General features: G+C 46.8%; 1 protein-coding gene across 3 annotated transcripts in view; it reads right to left on the bottom strand.

Moving 5' to 3' along the window:
* Positions 1-2650: 2650 nt before the first annotated feature.
* The window catches only part of OTUD7B (OTU deubiquitinase 7B), an 86442-nt gene continuing 72343 nt past the window's right edge, over positions 2651-16749 (bottom strand). For all 3 annotated transcript variants that reach the window (XM_075908067.2, XM_075908068.2, XM_075908066.2), the window contains 5 exons: positions 16294-16421; positions 15481-15630; positions 14174-14288; positions 10720-10804; positions 2651-8419 (listed from right to left, as the gene is read on the bottom strand). In XM_075908067.2, coding sequence (XP_075764182.1) covers positions 7100-8419; positions 10720-10804; positions 14174-14288; positions 15481-15630; positions 16294-16421 — 1798 coding nt within the window. In that variant the 3' untranslated portion in view covers positions 2651-7099. The remainder of the gene's footprint in view (positions 8420-10719; positions 10805-14173; positions 14289-15480; positions 15631-16293; positions 16422-16749) is intronic.

Here is a 16749-nt window from a genome sequence, read left to right as displayed (position 1 = left end):
GAGCAGTGGGGGTCTGCGTGGCTTGGCTGCCGGCCGTTCCCCAGGGCTGGCTGCCCAACTGGGGTGATGTGTGAGTATAACCATCCCTGCCCTCACACCCCTCCTTTTCCATCTGATTAAAACCAATCCCATTCCAAGCACATTGTCCTGGCACAACCAAACCCTGACCTGGCTTTAAGTTACGATAAGAGGAACCTGCACACCGAATTTGGTGGTCCCAGCTCTTACTGTTTAGGAGTTCTTGGACAAATGGACTCAGACGGATGGACACACGGACGCACAAACTCTCAAATAGATAGGAGATGGGCAATCGGAAGCCTTCCCCCTTTTTGTTTAAGTAGGAAAAAAAGCAAAATGTGTTACCCAAATAAAGGGAAACTGTGTGTAATAATACTGCAGTAGCACTGTCTGCTAGTGCAAAATAGGAAGCCGTGTTACATACGTAAAGAGAGCCAAAAATTCAAGTGAAGGAAATGGAGACACAGCAGCACAGGTTAAGATGCAAGTCTGAAAATGCCAGGGGGAAGTGCAAGGATCCTGATGCACATCTAAATCCACCATGTCTTCTGTTCACAGAAATGAGTGCCCCAAACACATGTTCCGGAGAAAATTCCATGCGCTTTGTCCACTGGGCACTATGCTTTAGGAAAGATGGACAAACTGGAGAGAGTCCAAAACGGAGGAACAGAAGTGACAGGAGGTTGAGAAACCTTCACCTTGGAAGCGAAATGAAACTGGACATGTTTAATCTCGGAGAAAGACGACTGAGGGGAGACCTGAAAACAGTCTTCAAATACATTCAGGGCTGGTTATAGAGGAGTGATCGCTTGCTCTTCCTGTCCACCGAAGGCAGGACAAGCAGTAACGGGGCTTAATCTAAAGCAGGGCTGATTCAAGTTCGATGTTGGGAAAAGCTTTCTAATTAAGGGTAGTTCAGCTCCAAGAGAGACGGGGTTTCTCTCCATCACTGGAGATTAAGCATCACTTGGACTTGTCCCTGCCTCACTACAGGGGGAGCTGGACTTGCAAGGGCCCTTCCTGCCCTACATTTCTATGGTCCAAGTGTCTAATAAGAGAATTCCCTACGATTGCAGAATGAAAGACCTTGGCTGGAGTCACCGTGGGTCGTTCTCTGAACACATCTGCTCCGTGCGCGGCAGCAGCCAAAAGAAGCTAACAATGTTCGGAGCCATTAGGAAAAGGATCAATGATCAGACCGGAACCAGAATGCCACTACAGGTTGGACCTCCTTGGTCCGGCACCTCGGGACTTGAGCAATCCTGAACCGAGGGGTTTGCCAGACCAGGGGAAGTCAATGTTCTCTTGGGCTGCTGCCTCGCTCCTGGGTGCCTCTCTGGCTCCTGAACTCCCAAGGCTGGGGCTCCCCACCCTGCTGCAGCCAGGAGTTCCAGCCCAAGCTGCCGCCAATTCCTTCTGGCAGCTGCTGGCCCCATTGCTGCTGGGGTTCCTCAGCTGAAACCACCCTCAGCCCTGCTCTGCTGCTGCTGCTGGTTCCCCTATGCCCGGCCAGGGCTGGGGCTCCTTGCCACTTTTGCCCTGCTGTCCTGGGGGGTTCCCTGAAACGCCGCAGCCAGGGCTACCTAGCCGCCATCAGCACGGTGCTGCCATAGGAATCCCCAGCTGGCAGGGGTCTTGGCATTCCCCGGCCTAAGCCATTCTGCTGCCGTAAGCCCCATTTAGTAGTTTCCTGGCCAGAGTGGGGGTGCCTTGGCCACCGTCTGGTCCCACTTATGCGGGGGCTTCCCTGCTCCCGTGGGTCTCCCCTGCTGGCTCCTGCTCCTGGCCTCTGGGGCTCCCTGGTCCGGTAACATCTGTGGCCCTGCTGCGCCAGAAAGTCCCAGAGGTGGAAGGTTCACCCGGTCCGTGGTACATTCCCCTTGAATCCTCGTTCCAATTCTGCTCGCCCTATTTCAATAGAGATCGGATTGCAACAGGCCCAGTGAATTTCCACAGAAATGATTATGGGTTTAGAACAGCTTCCAGGGGAGGCATTAAAAAGATGGACTGTTCAATTTGGACTAGAGACAACTACCATGGGAGATGACAGAGGTCTAGCAAACAAATGATGGGCAAAGTGAATAGGGAAATGGTATTTACCCCTTCCTATAACGCAAGAACAACGGATCACCCACTGAAATTAATAGGCAGCAGGTTTCACACACACACACGCCAGCCAGCCAGCGGCATTTGTTGCTGGTAGATGTTGTAAAGCCCCCAAGCATTGATTGAGGCTAGATCCAGAAATAGCTATTAGCCAAGACAGCCAGAGTTTTAATCCCATTCTTTGGCGTCCCTAAACTTCCGACTGCCAGAAGATAGTAGCGGACGAGGGGGAGGGATCCTTGATCACTGCCCTGTTCATTCCCTCTGACATCTGGCAGTGGCCACTGTTGGACAACATTAGAGTGAGCTAAATGGACCACGGCCTCCCTTATGTTCTTATGCAAAAAGCAGACCGCTCTTCCCAGCTCTTTGGGTCAGGACTTTTTGTTGGTGTTGTTTGTGGAGTGCCAAGCACAACTAGGGCCCTCCTGAAATACAAATAAACAAGCCCCCCTCCCTCTCCTGCAGACGGCTTTGGCAATCCAAGAAGGAAGCAGACAAAACAGCCACAGCTGCCTCTCGGCAGTTATTAGTTGAACTTTTCTTTTTATTGGTCAGTGAAATCTATGGTAGCATAAATGAAAGGATACTGTGTATTAAGACTGATTACAAAGCGCCATCTAGTGTTCATTACAGCAGTGCATTTAAACTAGAGTAAAAAGTTGCCAACCCAATATTTTTAAATAAAAAAAGTTTTTTTTTGTCAATAAGCAATTGAAGAATTAATTCAGGTCACTTCTCTTATGACTAGCAAAAAGAGGCTGTGTGCTAAACCTTCCTATGGAGATTCTTCAGGCCTACTAATTATATCCGTGGCTCCAAAAGTTGCTCTTTAAAATCAAATGAGGAAGCAGGGCTTGTAGAACTGAGGTCTAGTAGGTGAGATGCTATAATGACGTCTCCTACGGTGCTTTCCCTACAAGAGAGCCTGAGTGTAAAACGAGGGTGTGGGATAGTTAAAATGCTCTTTAGTAGTTCATTACACATTTTAACCTATTAAAAAGTCTCTAGTGCGTCTCAAGAGTCAGGACAGTGCAGAATTAGAGGCTGCACAGGAATATTCACGTCCCAACAGCAAGCAGAGTTTCTTCCAATTGCACCACTAAGTGCATGCATTTTAAGACCAAATCAAATTGTATCCTCCCACTCCCCCCATCTCTTATCAAACCTTCAGAGGTCTGTTCTGCTTCTAGTGTGTGTGCGCATCGCCCCCATTAATATCCACGGGAATTCTGCTGGGCTGACAGACACGGGAAAGTCTTCCTCTCCACTCGTTTGATCCTCAGAAGAACGGAGTGTTTGATGCTCATTTAAAAATGAAGGTGCTTTGGAGTCCACACTGCTGCTCTTTCTTCCTGCTGCCCTCCCTACCTGCTCCCATCCCCCTTAAAAAAATAAAGTACCGCAAAATATTCGGCCCCACCACAGGAAGGGGAAAATCGATTCGTTAGGTCTATGCAAAGGAAAGCCAATAGTTAATACTGTCTTTCAATAAATATAAAATTTCTATTTCATCCCTTTTAAAAAAATACTTGCACTATAAAGAAACAAAAAATGACCTGAAAGAATCCTAGCAGCTCCAAAGAAATTCAATAGATACCCATTAGTCAATTCATTATGACATAATTAAGGCGGGAAAGCTTTGGAATCAGTTATACTTAGGGTAATAGTTGAAACTCTGTAGTTTATAGAAAAAATACTCTTCAAATTTTTTTTATTGGAAACTTAACTTTGCTTTAAGTTCAATTTTTTTCTTTGATTAAAAAAGCTATGAACTATCCCTAAACTGCAATAAAAAAAACGGCAGACAAGCAAATGCCAGAAACTGACCGCAAAGGTAAGAGTCCACAGAAACCTCTGTCTAATAACAGACGACACAGCAGCAGCCTATGGTCAGAGCCCTGTCCCTACAGTCTCAGCTCCCGGGGTCATTCAGGGGAGTTATTCTTGTGCAAAAATTGCAGAGCTGGGTTACATGAGAAAACAAATGTTTGAGGCAACTTGCCCTTCACCTGTTAAACTTCTGCCGTGTCTGCTAAACTACCGAGCAATCGGATCCTGGCATATGAGAGTCTGACTGTTTCTCGTTCACTCTTTCAGACTCCTACCAACTATGTACAGGTTTACATTCACACCACAGTACAGCAAGCTGGGTTCAAAACAGTCGTCAGAGGGATGACAATACAGTCAAACTTCATTAATAAGAATACACTGTCAGTGCGTGCTGCAACTGGAGGATTAAAGCACCCGGCTAAGCGGTTTTAAAAAGAATAAAATAAGAGCAGTGACAATCTTCATGGCAACTGCTCGAGGGACTTCAAATGAATTTCGTTTAGACAAGAGAACGGATTCAGTGTTTGTTGCTCGCATCTTCCGAGCCAGTCAGTTATTTTTAAATTAGCAGTAGTGTGTGGGTGTCAGCTACCCTAAAACGGGAGGATTCATTTCAATTCATTCGGTAGCGCTAAGAATTTCTGAAGCAGCTAACGATTTTAGGGTCCCTAAGACCAACTTAAGAGACCTTAGAGGGGCCCGATTCTGAGAAAGTGCTTCCAAAAATGAGGTCTTGGCAGGGTGCACCAAAACCACCAGGCACTTTTAGGGGGAAAAAAATCTGCTCCCATTGCCCCCCTACAGCATGCTGCTGGTTTACCTCGATCTTTCTTTATCAGGTGGGTCGGGGCAGCACAATGGTGATGGCATACTGGAATCAGCCCAGAGTGGGAGAAAATCCCCTTTTAGGCAAGGAAGGAAGACGGAAGGAAGGCTGATGTTTTACCAGCATTCCTCCCCCCCCCCTTCCACCCAGGTTTTTCTGAGGAAAGCATTTTACAGGATCAGGGTCTAAGAGCCCTCACCTCCCACTGTGGTCAGCTGTAGCCAAGGATAGTAAAAACACAATGCAAGCGTGGAGCTGCTGTTTCCATGCCTGGGAGAGGAAGAGGCAGCCTGGGATCAGGATGAGAATGGAACAATCTAAACACCTGGGGCATTAACCTGTTACCCTGTGGCTTGGCCATAGCACCATGCAAGTGTAAAGTGGTCTCTGTCAATTACAGCTGCCCTACCTTTAGAGTCCTTTACATGGGCACAGGTGCATACAGGGGTTTCCGATGGTTTACCCACAAAGCTGCACCTGTTTCATCGAGGGTGTGATTTAAAAATCAATTGAGTCAAGCCGGTGGGAGAGTGGACACTCAGGTCCGGAGTCTTTAGAAAGAAGTTCAGAGAAAGCCTTATCTACGCAAGAATGTTACCCTGCTTTAACAAACCAGTTGAGTGACACCAGTGCGAACGCCTGTGTGGACATTTATTTTGGTTTAAGAGCAGCTTCTTTTGGTTTAGCTGAAGCTGCTTCCTAATTGGAAGAGAGTCCATCCATTTTAAAAGCACCCCTTAGTGAAACTGATTGAACTTTTCCCTATAGACAAGGTATCGGTTCTTAAAATACACATTCAACTGGTGCAACTTGTGGGTCTAGACAAAGTCTGTGTGCATAGGAGAATAAGGCTCCAAGTTCATTTTGCAGTGTATTATCACCTTCTTTGCTGCGCTCTCCCTCCCTCCCACAAGTTAAGGACAATGGGCAGACTTAAAATGGAAAGTAATTGCATAGTTACGCCTTCTTAAACCAAAGAGGGAACGTTGGGAAGTTTTGAATTTTCTTTCAAATCTTCGACCCTGCTCTGTGCGAGCCTGGAATGAAGACAATTCCAGTTTGGGCTCGACAGTTACAAACGTCTGTGCAAACACAGTGCTCAAGTTATGCTCCCCTGCAAAGTAACATGTGGACTAAAGGGCCAGTCCACACCGGGGGCCAGGCGAGGGAAAGTTGGGAACCATATAATAAAAGTGTGTGGAAAATTACATAATAGCTCTATTTTACTTACAGTTCTTTTATCAAAAATATCTTTAATATTACCTATCGTTCAAAGATCAGCTACGGCTCAACAAAACAGAGCCAAATTAATGCTATTCAGCAGAACAGAGGTAGTATGGAAGTAACTTGCTCAAGTAGAAAAATCAAGTGAGAGCGAGAGAGAGAGAGAGAGAGTTAAACTAGCAGCAAACTGGTATGGATTTAGCTTCCAGTGCCGCAGGGTGCTTGATACGTCCTTTCTATTTCCAACTTCCCCACACCGATGGTTATTGCTGGGTGGAGACACGGACTTCACTGTCCCACGGATTCTTACTAAGGAGGTTTGACTGTATCGGGAGCAGAATGGGTTTGCACAGTACTTCTGTAAGAAAAATGCCAATAATCTGTCCTGCCGCCCTCCCACCCCCACAAAAAGTTAAAAAATAAAATTTAAAAAATAGAGCTGAGCCCATCGCAACGGTAGAGTCCTGAACCTGCTGCTAAGAGGCACGCTCAGAAAAACTAGGAAGGAGATAGGTCTTGAGGTGCGGCCCCTCCCTCCGAGCCATGCCCCTGAAATACTCTATGGCCAACTTGAAATCTTTTCAGTACCAGCAAGGAATAAAAACAACATTAAAATCTCTTATTAAAAAGGTTCATGATCTTTAAACTAAAATTGCTGGGCTGCTTTGCTAGCTCCTCGGAAAAGCTCTTTTAAATTAGTTTAAGTTGGAATCCAACGGAAAGGACCCAGTCACAGTCTTCTCCATGTGCCTTGACAACGCTTTGGTCTTGTTGATTGGATCATTTTAAGAACCTGGTGTCTCACTTCCTGTGCTCTGACCTAAGCATGCCTCCTCCAGTGGCTTGCTAACCTTAGTCACCCCTTGCCAGAAGAAACCGGTTTGATAGCATTCCCCTCCCTTTCAGAGTCTCCTGGAAGGAAAGGTTTGGGTTTTCCCTCCTTGTCAATGGATCCCCACTACAACACTGTAGTGGAATCACATTGGCCACCCCAGCCCTACTCTCCTTTGAAGAGGGAGAGAGGAACATGGAAAAAAATTATTGCATTCCCCCATCCTCCATGGGTCCCAATGTCAGCGCTAGCCAGACTCTTCAGAACCTGTGTATTAGTGCTTCTCGTTCCCTTTCTTTGCGTTTCAGTTCCTCTTTGTAACAGCAGGAGCAGAAATTCCCGGTTTCCGGGTGCCCGTAAAAACTGCAGTTCGGCTGCTTGCATTTGGTCTGAGGAACGTTATAAAGTATCCGGCTTTTGCTTTTGTCCCCGTTTGCTGCCTTCTGCAAGCTGTCCTGCTCCGGGGATTCCCTGTAGCCGTTGCTGTGAGGGGACACGCAGGTAGGACCATCGCACTCCACGGGGTAGTGGGGGGGGACATCCATTTCTGTGGGGGAGAGCCTCCCCAGGTGGGAAGGGCTGGTTTGGTATGGATGAGGCCGCCCCTGAGTGCAATGTCTAGGTAAGGTAGCATAGGGAGGAAGGCTGCTGCAGGGGCCCCCTGCTAGCTGTCTCCTGGTATCTTGATAGCTGGGGGGATGGCCGCCTTCTACACTGTTGGCCACAGCAGGCCGGGGAATGGTGAAGACTCCTGAGTAGCTGGAAGGGAAAGCAGTCATTTTTGCACCCATGGCAACCTCCGGGCTCTGGACGCCGTACATCGGAGGCAACTGGGGGTAGGACGGGTGCAGGAGCCCCTCCTCGCCTTTGTGAAGATTAGCCTCCGGCTCCAGCTTCTTGGCGGCTCCGCCGTTCCCCAGGGCTTTCTTCTCCGCCTCCTTTTGCTTCTGCTCGGCCAAGAAGCGCTCCTCGGCGTCCGACAGGTACCTCTGGATCATCTCTTCCTGGTACTGGTGCCGGTTGCTGGTCTTGAGGTGGCCAGCGAAGATAAACTTCCGCTCGCCCTGCATGGCGGCCCGCAGGATGCTCAGGCTAAGCTTGACGTCGTTGCTGTATTTGTAGCCATCTGGCTGCTTCTCCACGGTCGCTTGGTTGGGGCAGGTTCTCTCAGTAGAGGCCGACAAATCCCCTTGGGAAGTTTCCTCTTTGCTGCCTTTCCTCGACTTCAGGGAGCCTTTCTTCTTCTTCTCCAAGGTTTCCCCCTGCCCGTTGTTCACGCCGCCTTTGGCAGTTTTACTGTGCATCAGGCCTCCCATGTTCTTTTTTAGCTTACTTCCCAAAGTCTTCCCAAAGCTGCCCAGCTTATTAGCCACTGAGTCTGCCCGTTTCTTCTCTTTCTCCTTGTCTTTGTCCTTCTCCCGCTCTCGCTTGGGTTTCTCCTTCTCCTTACTGCTCTTACTGCCGCCGTTGCTTGTGGAGCTACTGCAGACAGATTCCTTGTCCGACTCCCCGGACTCCGCAGCTGAACGGGCATCGTCGCCGGCAGAAGCAGTCGGGGATTCTGGCTGGGCGAGAGGGGCCTACGGAGAAAGCAAGCAACCTTTAGAGAAAAAGCAAGCTGAGCATTTACAGTCTACAGGCCAAATTTGGGAGTGGATGCCACAGGCAGGTACCTAGTAGAAAGGGCTAAACATGCACAAGGGCACCTTGCTGACACTAGTGCTGGCTCTCCAAAAAGGCACAGACAAGCTACTCCACAACAGGAACGTGTTGGTGCACAAGGCTGTATGTATGTCACGGCCTACCCAACAGCATGCTCCTATCCCAGGGCTGAGCAAAATACGGCCTAGGGGCCGGATCCAGCCCACCAAGCCACCGGATCCGGCCCACAGACCATCCTGCTGGGGCCCTCAGGCACACGCCACTGTCGCGGTTTAAAACCGTCCCAGCAGCTCTCTGCTCTGCAGGGAGGGGGAGGCGGTGAGAGAGCTCCCCGCCCCCAGCCCAATCCTATTGGCCAGAAACAATGGTCAATAAGAACTGACCTCAGACAATTACTCAGCTCCTAATGGCTGGAAACAACCAGCCAATCAGAGCTGACACTGGGGGCAGCGCAAGCTTCTCCCCCCACCCAGAGCGGAGGGAGCAGCCTGTATTTTCAAAGCGGCTGGGGCTGCAGCAGGCAGCCTCCTGGCCAGGAAACTTAGGCAAGCGCCTCCCAGCCAGCGCCTGCCTCTGGCCCCCCAAACCCGCCCACACCCCAACTCCCTCCCCCAGATCACCATCCAAACCCTCTGCACCCCCTGCTCCAGGTGACAACTCCCTCCCAGACCCTGTATCCCCTCCTACACCCCTCTCCCCCAAGCTAGAACCCTCTTCTGCACCCACACTCCCTCCCTGACTCTATACCCCAATCCCAACTCGGGGTCAACCCCCTCCTCCACCCAAACACCGTCTCCTGCACCCCAGTCCCTTATCCCCTGCGCCCTTCTTCACCAAACCTCCAACCTAGACCCCACACTCCTCCACAGAGAAGTGTGGCCCTTGACCACTTTCCAAAACCTTGGAGTGGCCCCCACCAAAAATTATTGCCCATCCCTGTCCTATCCAGTTAAAACACATGCCAAAAATTACATTTCTACTTTAGGTTCTGCAGATGCATCAGTTTAGGGTACGATTTTAATGGAGGAAAGCAGGCCCTTAACTAGAGACGTCCGCATGCTCTACTGGGCTGACCTATCCCCTTCGGGCCAACTACAGATGCTATTTTGGACGTGTTCTGGAAACGGCCACTCTTGCAGCCCTCATAGGCTTGTACAAATGAGCACAGAGGACAAATGCAAGACGCATGCTACCCACCCAAAGAAAGAGCCTTGGAGTACAGCAGGATGGCTCCTTACAGTGGGTTCGTATGGGACAAGAGCGGCCGTTTGGATGCTGAGATCCCATAAATAGTAAACCCAAATCAAGACAGCAGCACAATAAAACGGCAGATACCACTCAAGCTTGGAGCTGTGGCCCATTTCACTAGGGGTCACTATACACCCATAGTTCATTCATGTCATTTACTTGTAATGACCTGGGACCCTTCCGGGCAGGCGAAAATTTAGCTAGGATATAGGTTTACAACTATTGTGGACAATCTAATGGGGAGGGGGAGGGGGAAGGGTGGAGAGGCAGGGGAACAGAAGAATAACTGTTACTTTTTCAATGTAGTCATCTGAGCTTTTTCCATATAGACCACAAATGAGCAGCATCTTGATCTTGGAAAAGATCCGAACTGAAATTTAACAGTTGACGCAGAATTTGGGGGAATCATTCCAGATCCTGAATTACCAATCTGACAATTTCCTTTTTTTAAAAAAAAATAAAAGTCTGCAAACCTGGCAGAATCTAAGCCATGTTTACACTGTTAATGCAGCTGCCATGACTTGGCAATAGGACATCTTAGGGATATTCTGGAGCACACTGGAGTATTCAGAACGCTACACATGACCCTTTCAGGTTTAAAGCCCCGAAGTTTAGCTTGTTCACCTCAATATCTTTATTCGCTTTCTGGTGGCTGTATAGCAAGTGTCCCAATCCAGTAGTGAACAGACCATACAGGCGGTGCACTGCAGTTGGTTGAATTAGTGGCTTTGTGTATTTTCAACTTTAAACTTTTCATGTAACTTATTAAAAAAAGTGTGCACAGAATCTCTCAAAGTGTCTATATGGCATTTCTCTCGTCTTTCTGACCAAAATAACATCATTCATCCCTTTTAAGGGCAGGTTAAAGAAATGTGCATGAATGAAAGCCAAAGTCCATCCCCTGTCTAGTCCTCTGTGGGAAGAAAGCATGAATGCATTCAAAGAAATAAAGTATTTCCTGTTTCTTTACCTGCATTTCACAGGGCAAGGTGATCCACTTAACATTCATGTAACTGTGCAGCAAATGTAGTTTTGCTTCCAACGACAGCGTCACACTATATATATATATATATAAAAAAAAGTCATGAAACAAAGTAACAATCCAGTATCATTTTAGTGATGGTGTTTCCACTTTATGTATGGTGATTTAATTACACTTTAATTGCCTTTTTCTTCTATTAAAACACACTTGCTAATTTCTATCATGTAATTATTGTATCAAAAAGTATTTTGGAGTGATACCTGTACTTTTTTATATGAATTTCCTCCTTACATGAACAGCATTTATTTAAAAAGTAAACAGGACAAATAGCTTAAATTAAGTCTACATTCTGCATTTGTATAAAAGGAATTTCTGAAAAACACTTCTGTTCACCCTACATTTGTAAAAGTTATTTTACTGAACTTTCTAAATTAAGATTCTTCTGCAGAGCTGAAAACTTGGACAGAACTAGTACTGTATATGAGAACAAGACAGAAAAACTGACCACATGCTAAAAGCTTTAGTTTTAATCAACGAAATAAGGCAGCAACTTTCTCATCTCTTTAAAGATACAAATTATTTCCACAGATAAATGTATTTTCTGACTTTGCATAACATGAAGCAAACAAATTGTACATATTCTTTCTGTGATTGATAATAGTTTACTATTGGCCATAGTGATCTCAGTTAGCCAAAGCTGAAAAAAAAAAAAATGAAGCTGTTAGAAACTATTACGCAGCAAGTGCGTGTATCTTGTTGGTATCCCTTTAAGAGGTAGGAGCAACGCAAGATAAATTTGAAAGCCGTCCAGAATTCTAACTCAACCATAATGGCATACAGACGTATCATGTCTCTGTTCCTGCCTACAGAGAAAGGGGAGTGGTGTTGTTCTTTGCCATAGGGAGGGATAAATTCCTATGAAATTAACAAATCACCTAAGAACTCCTGAGGAAGCAGGGATTAGGTTACAGCAGGCATACATATGCAAAGTTGAAGAACAAGCACATCATGTCTTCAATTATTCAGGACAGCTCTATCTTAACTGGCTGAAGTTTACGAGGCTATAAAAGCGAAGGCACTTGACCATTCCTAAGGGGACTCGAAGAGCAAACAGTTAGTTAAATGCTGTCCAGGAGAGGGGCCTTGAATAATAAATCAATTTGAAGCTCTAGAACTGAATACAACAGGGCTTGTTTAACCCGGTGAGAGAACAGACACAAGCTTGAACTGTAGAAAGTTTTCTGTGAGCTTCTAAGGTTCTCAATGAGTTTCTGATACCAAGAATCATTTTGTAAGGATCTAAATCTTGCACATTTACCTGGCCTTGCTCGGGTCCTTAAGGATGGGCTCAGGGCAGGAAGTGAGGGGGAGGCGTGCAGGTATCAGGGTTGGGGGGAGAGGGTGAGGAGGAGCTCTGGCGAGGGGGCTGGGTGTGTGGGGCGGTGCAGGGAGGGCCAAAGATTCCCCCAGACTCACAGCTGGGCTGCTTGCTCTTCCCCTTCCTGTCCCTATCAGGGAGCAAGAGCAAAGAGCACAGCCTGCCTGCCCCTGTGCTCCCCAGCCAGAGAGAGGAATGCAGCATAGGGACGTTAGGAAGCGAGTAATTAGCTAACCGTGTAGTCGATAAGGGAGGAAGCACTCAGAGCTACCGCTGCTGCGCTCTGCAGTTTAAATATAGTAAGAGCCAGGCGGGCAGGCAGCCCGGCTCCTACCACATTTAAACTGCAGAGCCGCAGCAGAGAGCTGGAGACCCCTGCAAACAGAGGCTGTTGCTGGAGCAGGTTCTGTTCGTGGCCAGCCCCAGCTGCTGTGGACAGGGACTGCTCCGTGGGATGTGGAGCACCTCTGCCCCGCAGCAAGCCCTGGCCATGGGCAGAGGCTGCTTCATGGCAACCTCCCCTGCCTGCTCCTCCCGGCTACGCTGGGGGCAGGCAGCACCTCAGAGACGGTGTTGGGGGGGCCCCCCCAAGCCAAACCAACTTTTAAGCTGGCTGCCCCCCCATCACCAGTTCTTCCTCTTCCTCCCCCCTCCTTGCTGCCTCTGATAATGCAAGTAGTCGACTGACTAAACGATAAGCTCAGGTTTATTGGTTAGTCGACTACTCACCTACATTCCTAATGTGGCAAACTGTGCACTATCCCCTCACTCCCTGACAAAAGGGGAACAGCCAGCAATGTTCCTGTACGAATCTGGGTGTTGCCGGGGGAGTGGGGGAGGGGGAGAAGGGAGCTTTAGGGGCAGGGAGTAGGGGGTGTAAGTCTGGGCAAGGGGTTCAGCAGGGGCCGTTTTAGGCCGGGCTGCATGCCTCATCCACAGCTTCTCCCTGGGGCTGGGGTGGGAAGCTGGGGCATTGCTGCCTCCCTGTGGTCATTCTGTGGTATTACTGTCCCTTGTATCGCACTCCTCCCTTTCCATTTGATGTGAAACAATCCTATTCCAGGCACATCCCATTGCTCTGGCACAACCCAACCCTGACCTTGCTTTAAGTTATGACAAGAAGAAGCTGTATATCAAATTTGGTGGACCTAGCTCTTACTGTTGAGTTTTTGAGCATATATATTCACAGACAGACAGAGACAGGATAGACAGACAGATGCACAAACACTCTCAAATATACAGTAGATTACCACATGTGAGAGATGGCCAAATTCAAAACACATTTTTCTGTATTCGTTTGGCACACAGGATTAATTTTGCATTCATGTTAAAAGGCCAGTCATTTGTACATGTGCACTTATTCCTGAAGTGGGTACCACAGGAAAAAAAAAATCTAAATTCAGTTGGCTGGGAAATAAGCATTTACCTCCATAAAAATTATTTTCAATCGAAAGCCACTTTCCACAAAACATCTCTATATTGTCAAAAAGCAATTTGCCATTGAAAATACATTGCTAGAAAATTTTCTACCAGCTCAGAGCTATAACCTCAGTTACTATTGCTATAAGTTACTTATTCTAGAACACCTACATAAACCTGCACTACCTTAAATACTTCTGCCTCACAATAACTGCTAACATTTGAAAAAAGGAACAGTGGTAAGGAAGGGCTGCTATGTCTGTTGATGATTTTCATACACTATGCATAAGTTTGAAACAGAGTGATAGACATTAACAGTTTTAGTTAATAGTTGGGGATACTGAGGGCTTATTTACACTAGACAATGGCAGCAATTGATCCACCGGTGATCAATTGATCATGTCTGTGTAAACTCAATAAACCAATCTTCGAGTGCTCCCCTCATCGACTCGTCTGCCAGGACAAGACGAGTACCTGGAGTCGACTGGAGAGCCACACTTGTGGACCTAACCACTTGGAAGACATTGCCATAAGCGTATCAACTTCAGCTGCACTATTCACAGAGGCAGGGGGTTGTAGCATAGACTAGGCCTAAGTAGCAGGGCAGCTGCACTCAGGCAGTTTGATTTCCAGCTGAGAACTCACCTCGCTAGCTTGACATTGTCACTGTCATCTTTGCCCCATTCCCATTCTTTCCCAGGATCCACAGCGAAGTGCACAGGCAGCAGTTTGTGTTCCGAGTCGGTCAGAGGGATCACAGCTGAAATGGAAAGGGGTACAATGCAGCTCGTTGAGGGCCTGAAGAGACAGAGGCTGGGGCAACAACATGCAGAACAGATATGCCAAATCACAGCTTCCTATTTCTGCAGTGTCTTTGGAAAACAAAGCAAGTGTGGGTGAACAGCTCTGGAGGCTGAAGTCAAACGTTTATCTGCACAGTAGGGATAGCACAGGCAAGTTAAGTGCCCTTCATATCAGCCAAGCCTTCCAGTGTCCAAACCCGATAGTCCTTTAGTGGCCAGTGATCCAGGCTATGTCTAGACTGCAGGGTTTTTGCGCAAAAACTGAGTGTCCACACTGCAAGCGTGTTTTTGTGCAAGTAAGTTTACAGTAAATTAGAAGAAGAGAGGGGTTTTTGCGGTATAGATATTCTTCTTTCTTCGAGGAATAAGCCTTTTTGTGCAAGCGCTCTTGCGCCAAAATGGCATGTGGGGATGGGAAATGGATTTTTTGTGCAAAAACAGCCTATCGAAAGAAGCACGGGTGCTCTGATGGCCTTTCTGTTAACGGCAATGAGAGCTTTCTTGCGAAAGTGTGCCTGGGCAGTGTGGACGCTCTCTTGTGCAGAAGCACATCACTTTTCCAACGTGCTTTTGCAGTGTGGATGCACTCTTGCGCAAGAAGCCTGAAGTGTAGACGTAGCCTCAGCCTCTCTAGCTCAGCTTTCATTCACCCTACCGAGGACTGGGTCAATTTAGATGGTGACTTGTGTAAGGCCAAAACATGCCCAATGTCTGGGACCTGCAGTGTCTCTCAGACTGGCCACAATGCAGCCTTACACTGCTCATGACTTAGTTACTGGCTTTGTTCTATAAATATTTATTCATTTAATTAGGGGGGGGGGAAGGTGCAGTAGACATTTTTTAATTCTATATCAATGTTTAAAAATTAGTTTTTTTCCCCCAGGGCTCTGTACAAACAGTTCCCCATGAAAAATGTACTAGTGAACTTTTAAGGTGCCCCAGCAGGACCTACATGGACAAGAATCAATACTTCAGTGTTCTTTAGAAATTAACTCTCCCTAAAATCTGCATTACTGTTCCATGTAGACCAACCTTCGCCACAAGTAACCATTTCTAGTGTTTTTCTTGTGTCTACTGGAAGTTTAAAAATACTTTTGTATCGGGGGCCTTAAGTGGTAAAATCCCAAAATCAGAAGCCCTATAAGGTACCTTGATCTTTTGTAGGTTCCTTCTGCTCCATGGATACTAGTGCAGAAAAATGGGCTTGATCATATGCCAATACCAAAGGAGAGCGATGACATTTGTTGGCAGGAACTTCCAGGGGCAGATAAATACCTCCAAACGGTATAGGAGCAAATGCTGAAAAGAAGGTACAAGGTGTTATTTTTCAGAATAGGTTATAAAGAACCACATATATTGAAACTTCTGAGCCAACTTGTTTCACTTCAAATTTCACCTTCACATTTGATCTGTCTAAATTATTTTACTGGGGAGAAGAATCAGACAATGACTGTCTAGAAAGAATAAAAACAACCGGAGGTGCAAAGTTGTGGTATTAAATTTAATCTAACACCCAAAACTTACATACATGAGGTGGGTAATTGATTCATCTTTTCTGACAGGAAATGAAAGATCTGCTGGTGGAAAATTATGTTCACAGGGAGCGGAATTTCCCTTCTGCCCATGAGTACAAGGTGGCAAAGAATTTGGAAAAAAACAAGTGCATGCCATCTCAAAGCCTTTGAGACCTCATATTATAAAGTGTTTGGCTGTATGCCTTAGTGAACCAGTTCGGTTCCGATGGAAGTTCTGTGGCAACTCTCCATAATCCACAGCAATCATAATGCATCTTTCTCCTTGTCAAATTTCAAGGAACAAAGAGCCCATGTGAAACTGAGTAAAGGGAGAAGGAAGTATTCCACTAAAGTGCAACATATACAGCTTAATTAAAAAAAAAAAGAAAAGAAAGAAAAAGCAGCTAGGCTGCAGAGAAAAGAGGACTAACAGGTCTGTAGGACTTACCTTCCCCACCAGAATCTCGCAGCATCGTATCTGCCACTACCACAACAGGCCTCTTCAACACATGGGCAAGAACAAAGACATGGAACTCCTCCAGGCTCTCGTACACTGGCTCTTCCGAGCTGTCAACACTTTGGAAATGAGAGAGAAATGTGAACAGCCCTTTACCTCTTGCACCTTTAATCACTTGCTTTAAAAACAGACTCTGAACAAACTGTATATAAAGCATCCACATAGCTCCTATTAATATCAGATTAGAGAGGGAGGCAAGTAGAGATCAAATCTATTTGATCTTTGGGCCAAGATGGATTCCAAAACAAACTGCGTGACAACGACTCATCTTCAATAACATTAAGACTTGGCACCTCTAAGATGTCTTTCACCTTAACGACTCTCAAAGATGGCTGATTTCCCTATTATTCAGATGGGAAAAGAAAGCAGACAGCCTATCCCTAAACC

Source organism: Pelodiscus sinensis, chromosome 22 (genome assembly GCF_052426305.1).
Source record: "Pelodiscus sinensis isolate ZL-2025 chromosome 22, ASM5242630v1, whole genome shotgun sequence".
Classification (NCBI taxonomy): Eukaryota; Metazoa; Chordata; order Testudines; family Trionychidae; genus Pelodiscus; species Pelodiscus sinensis.
Note: the sequence above shows the minus strand (reverse complement) of the source record. Positions and strands in the feature narration are given on the sequence as shown.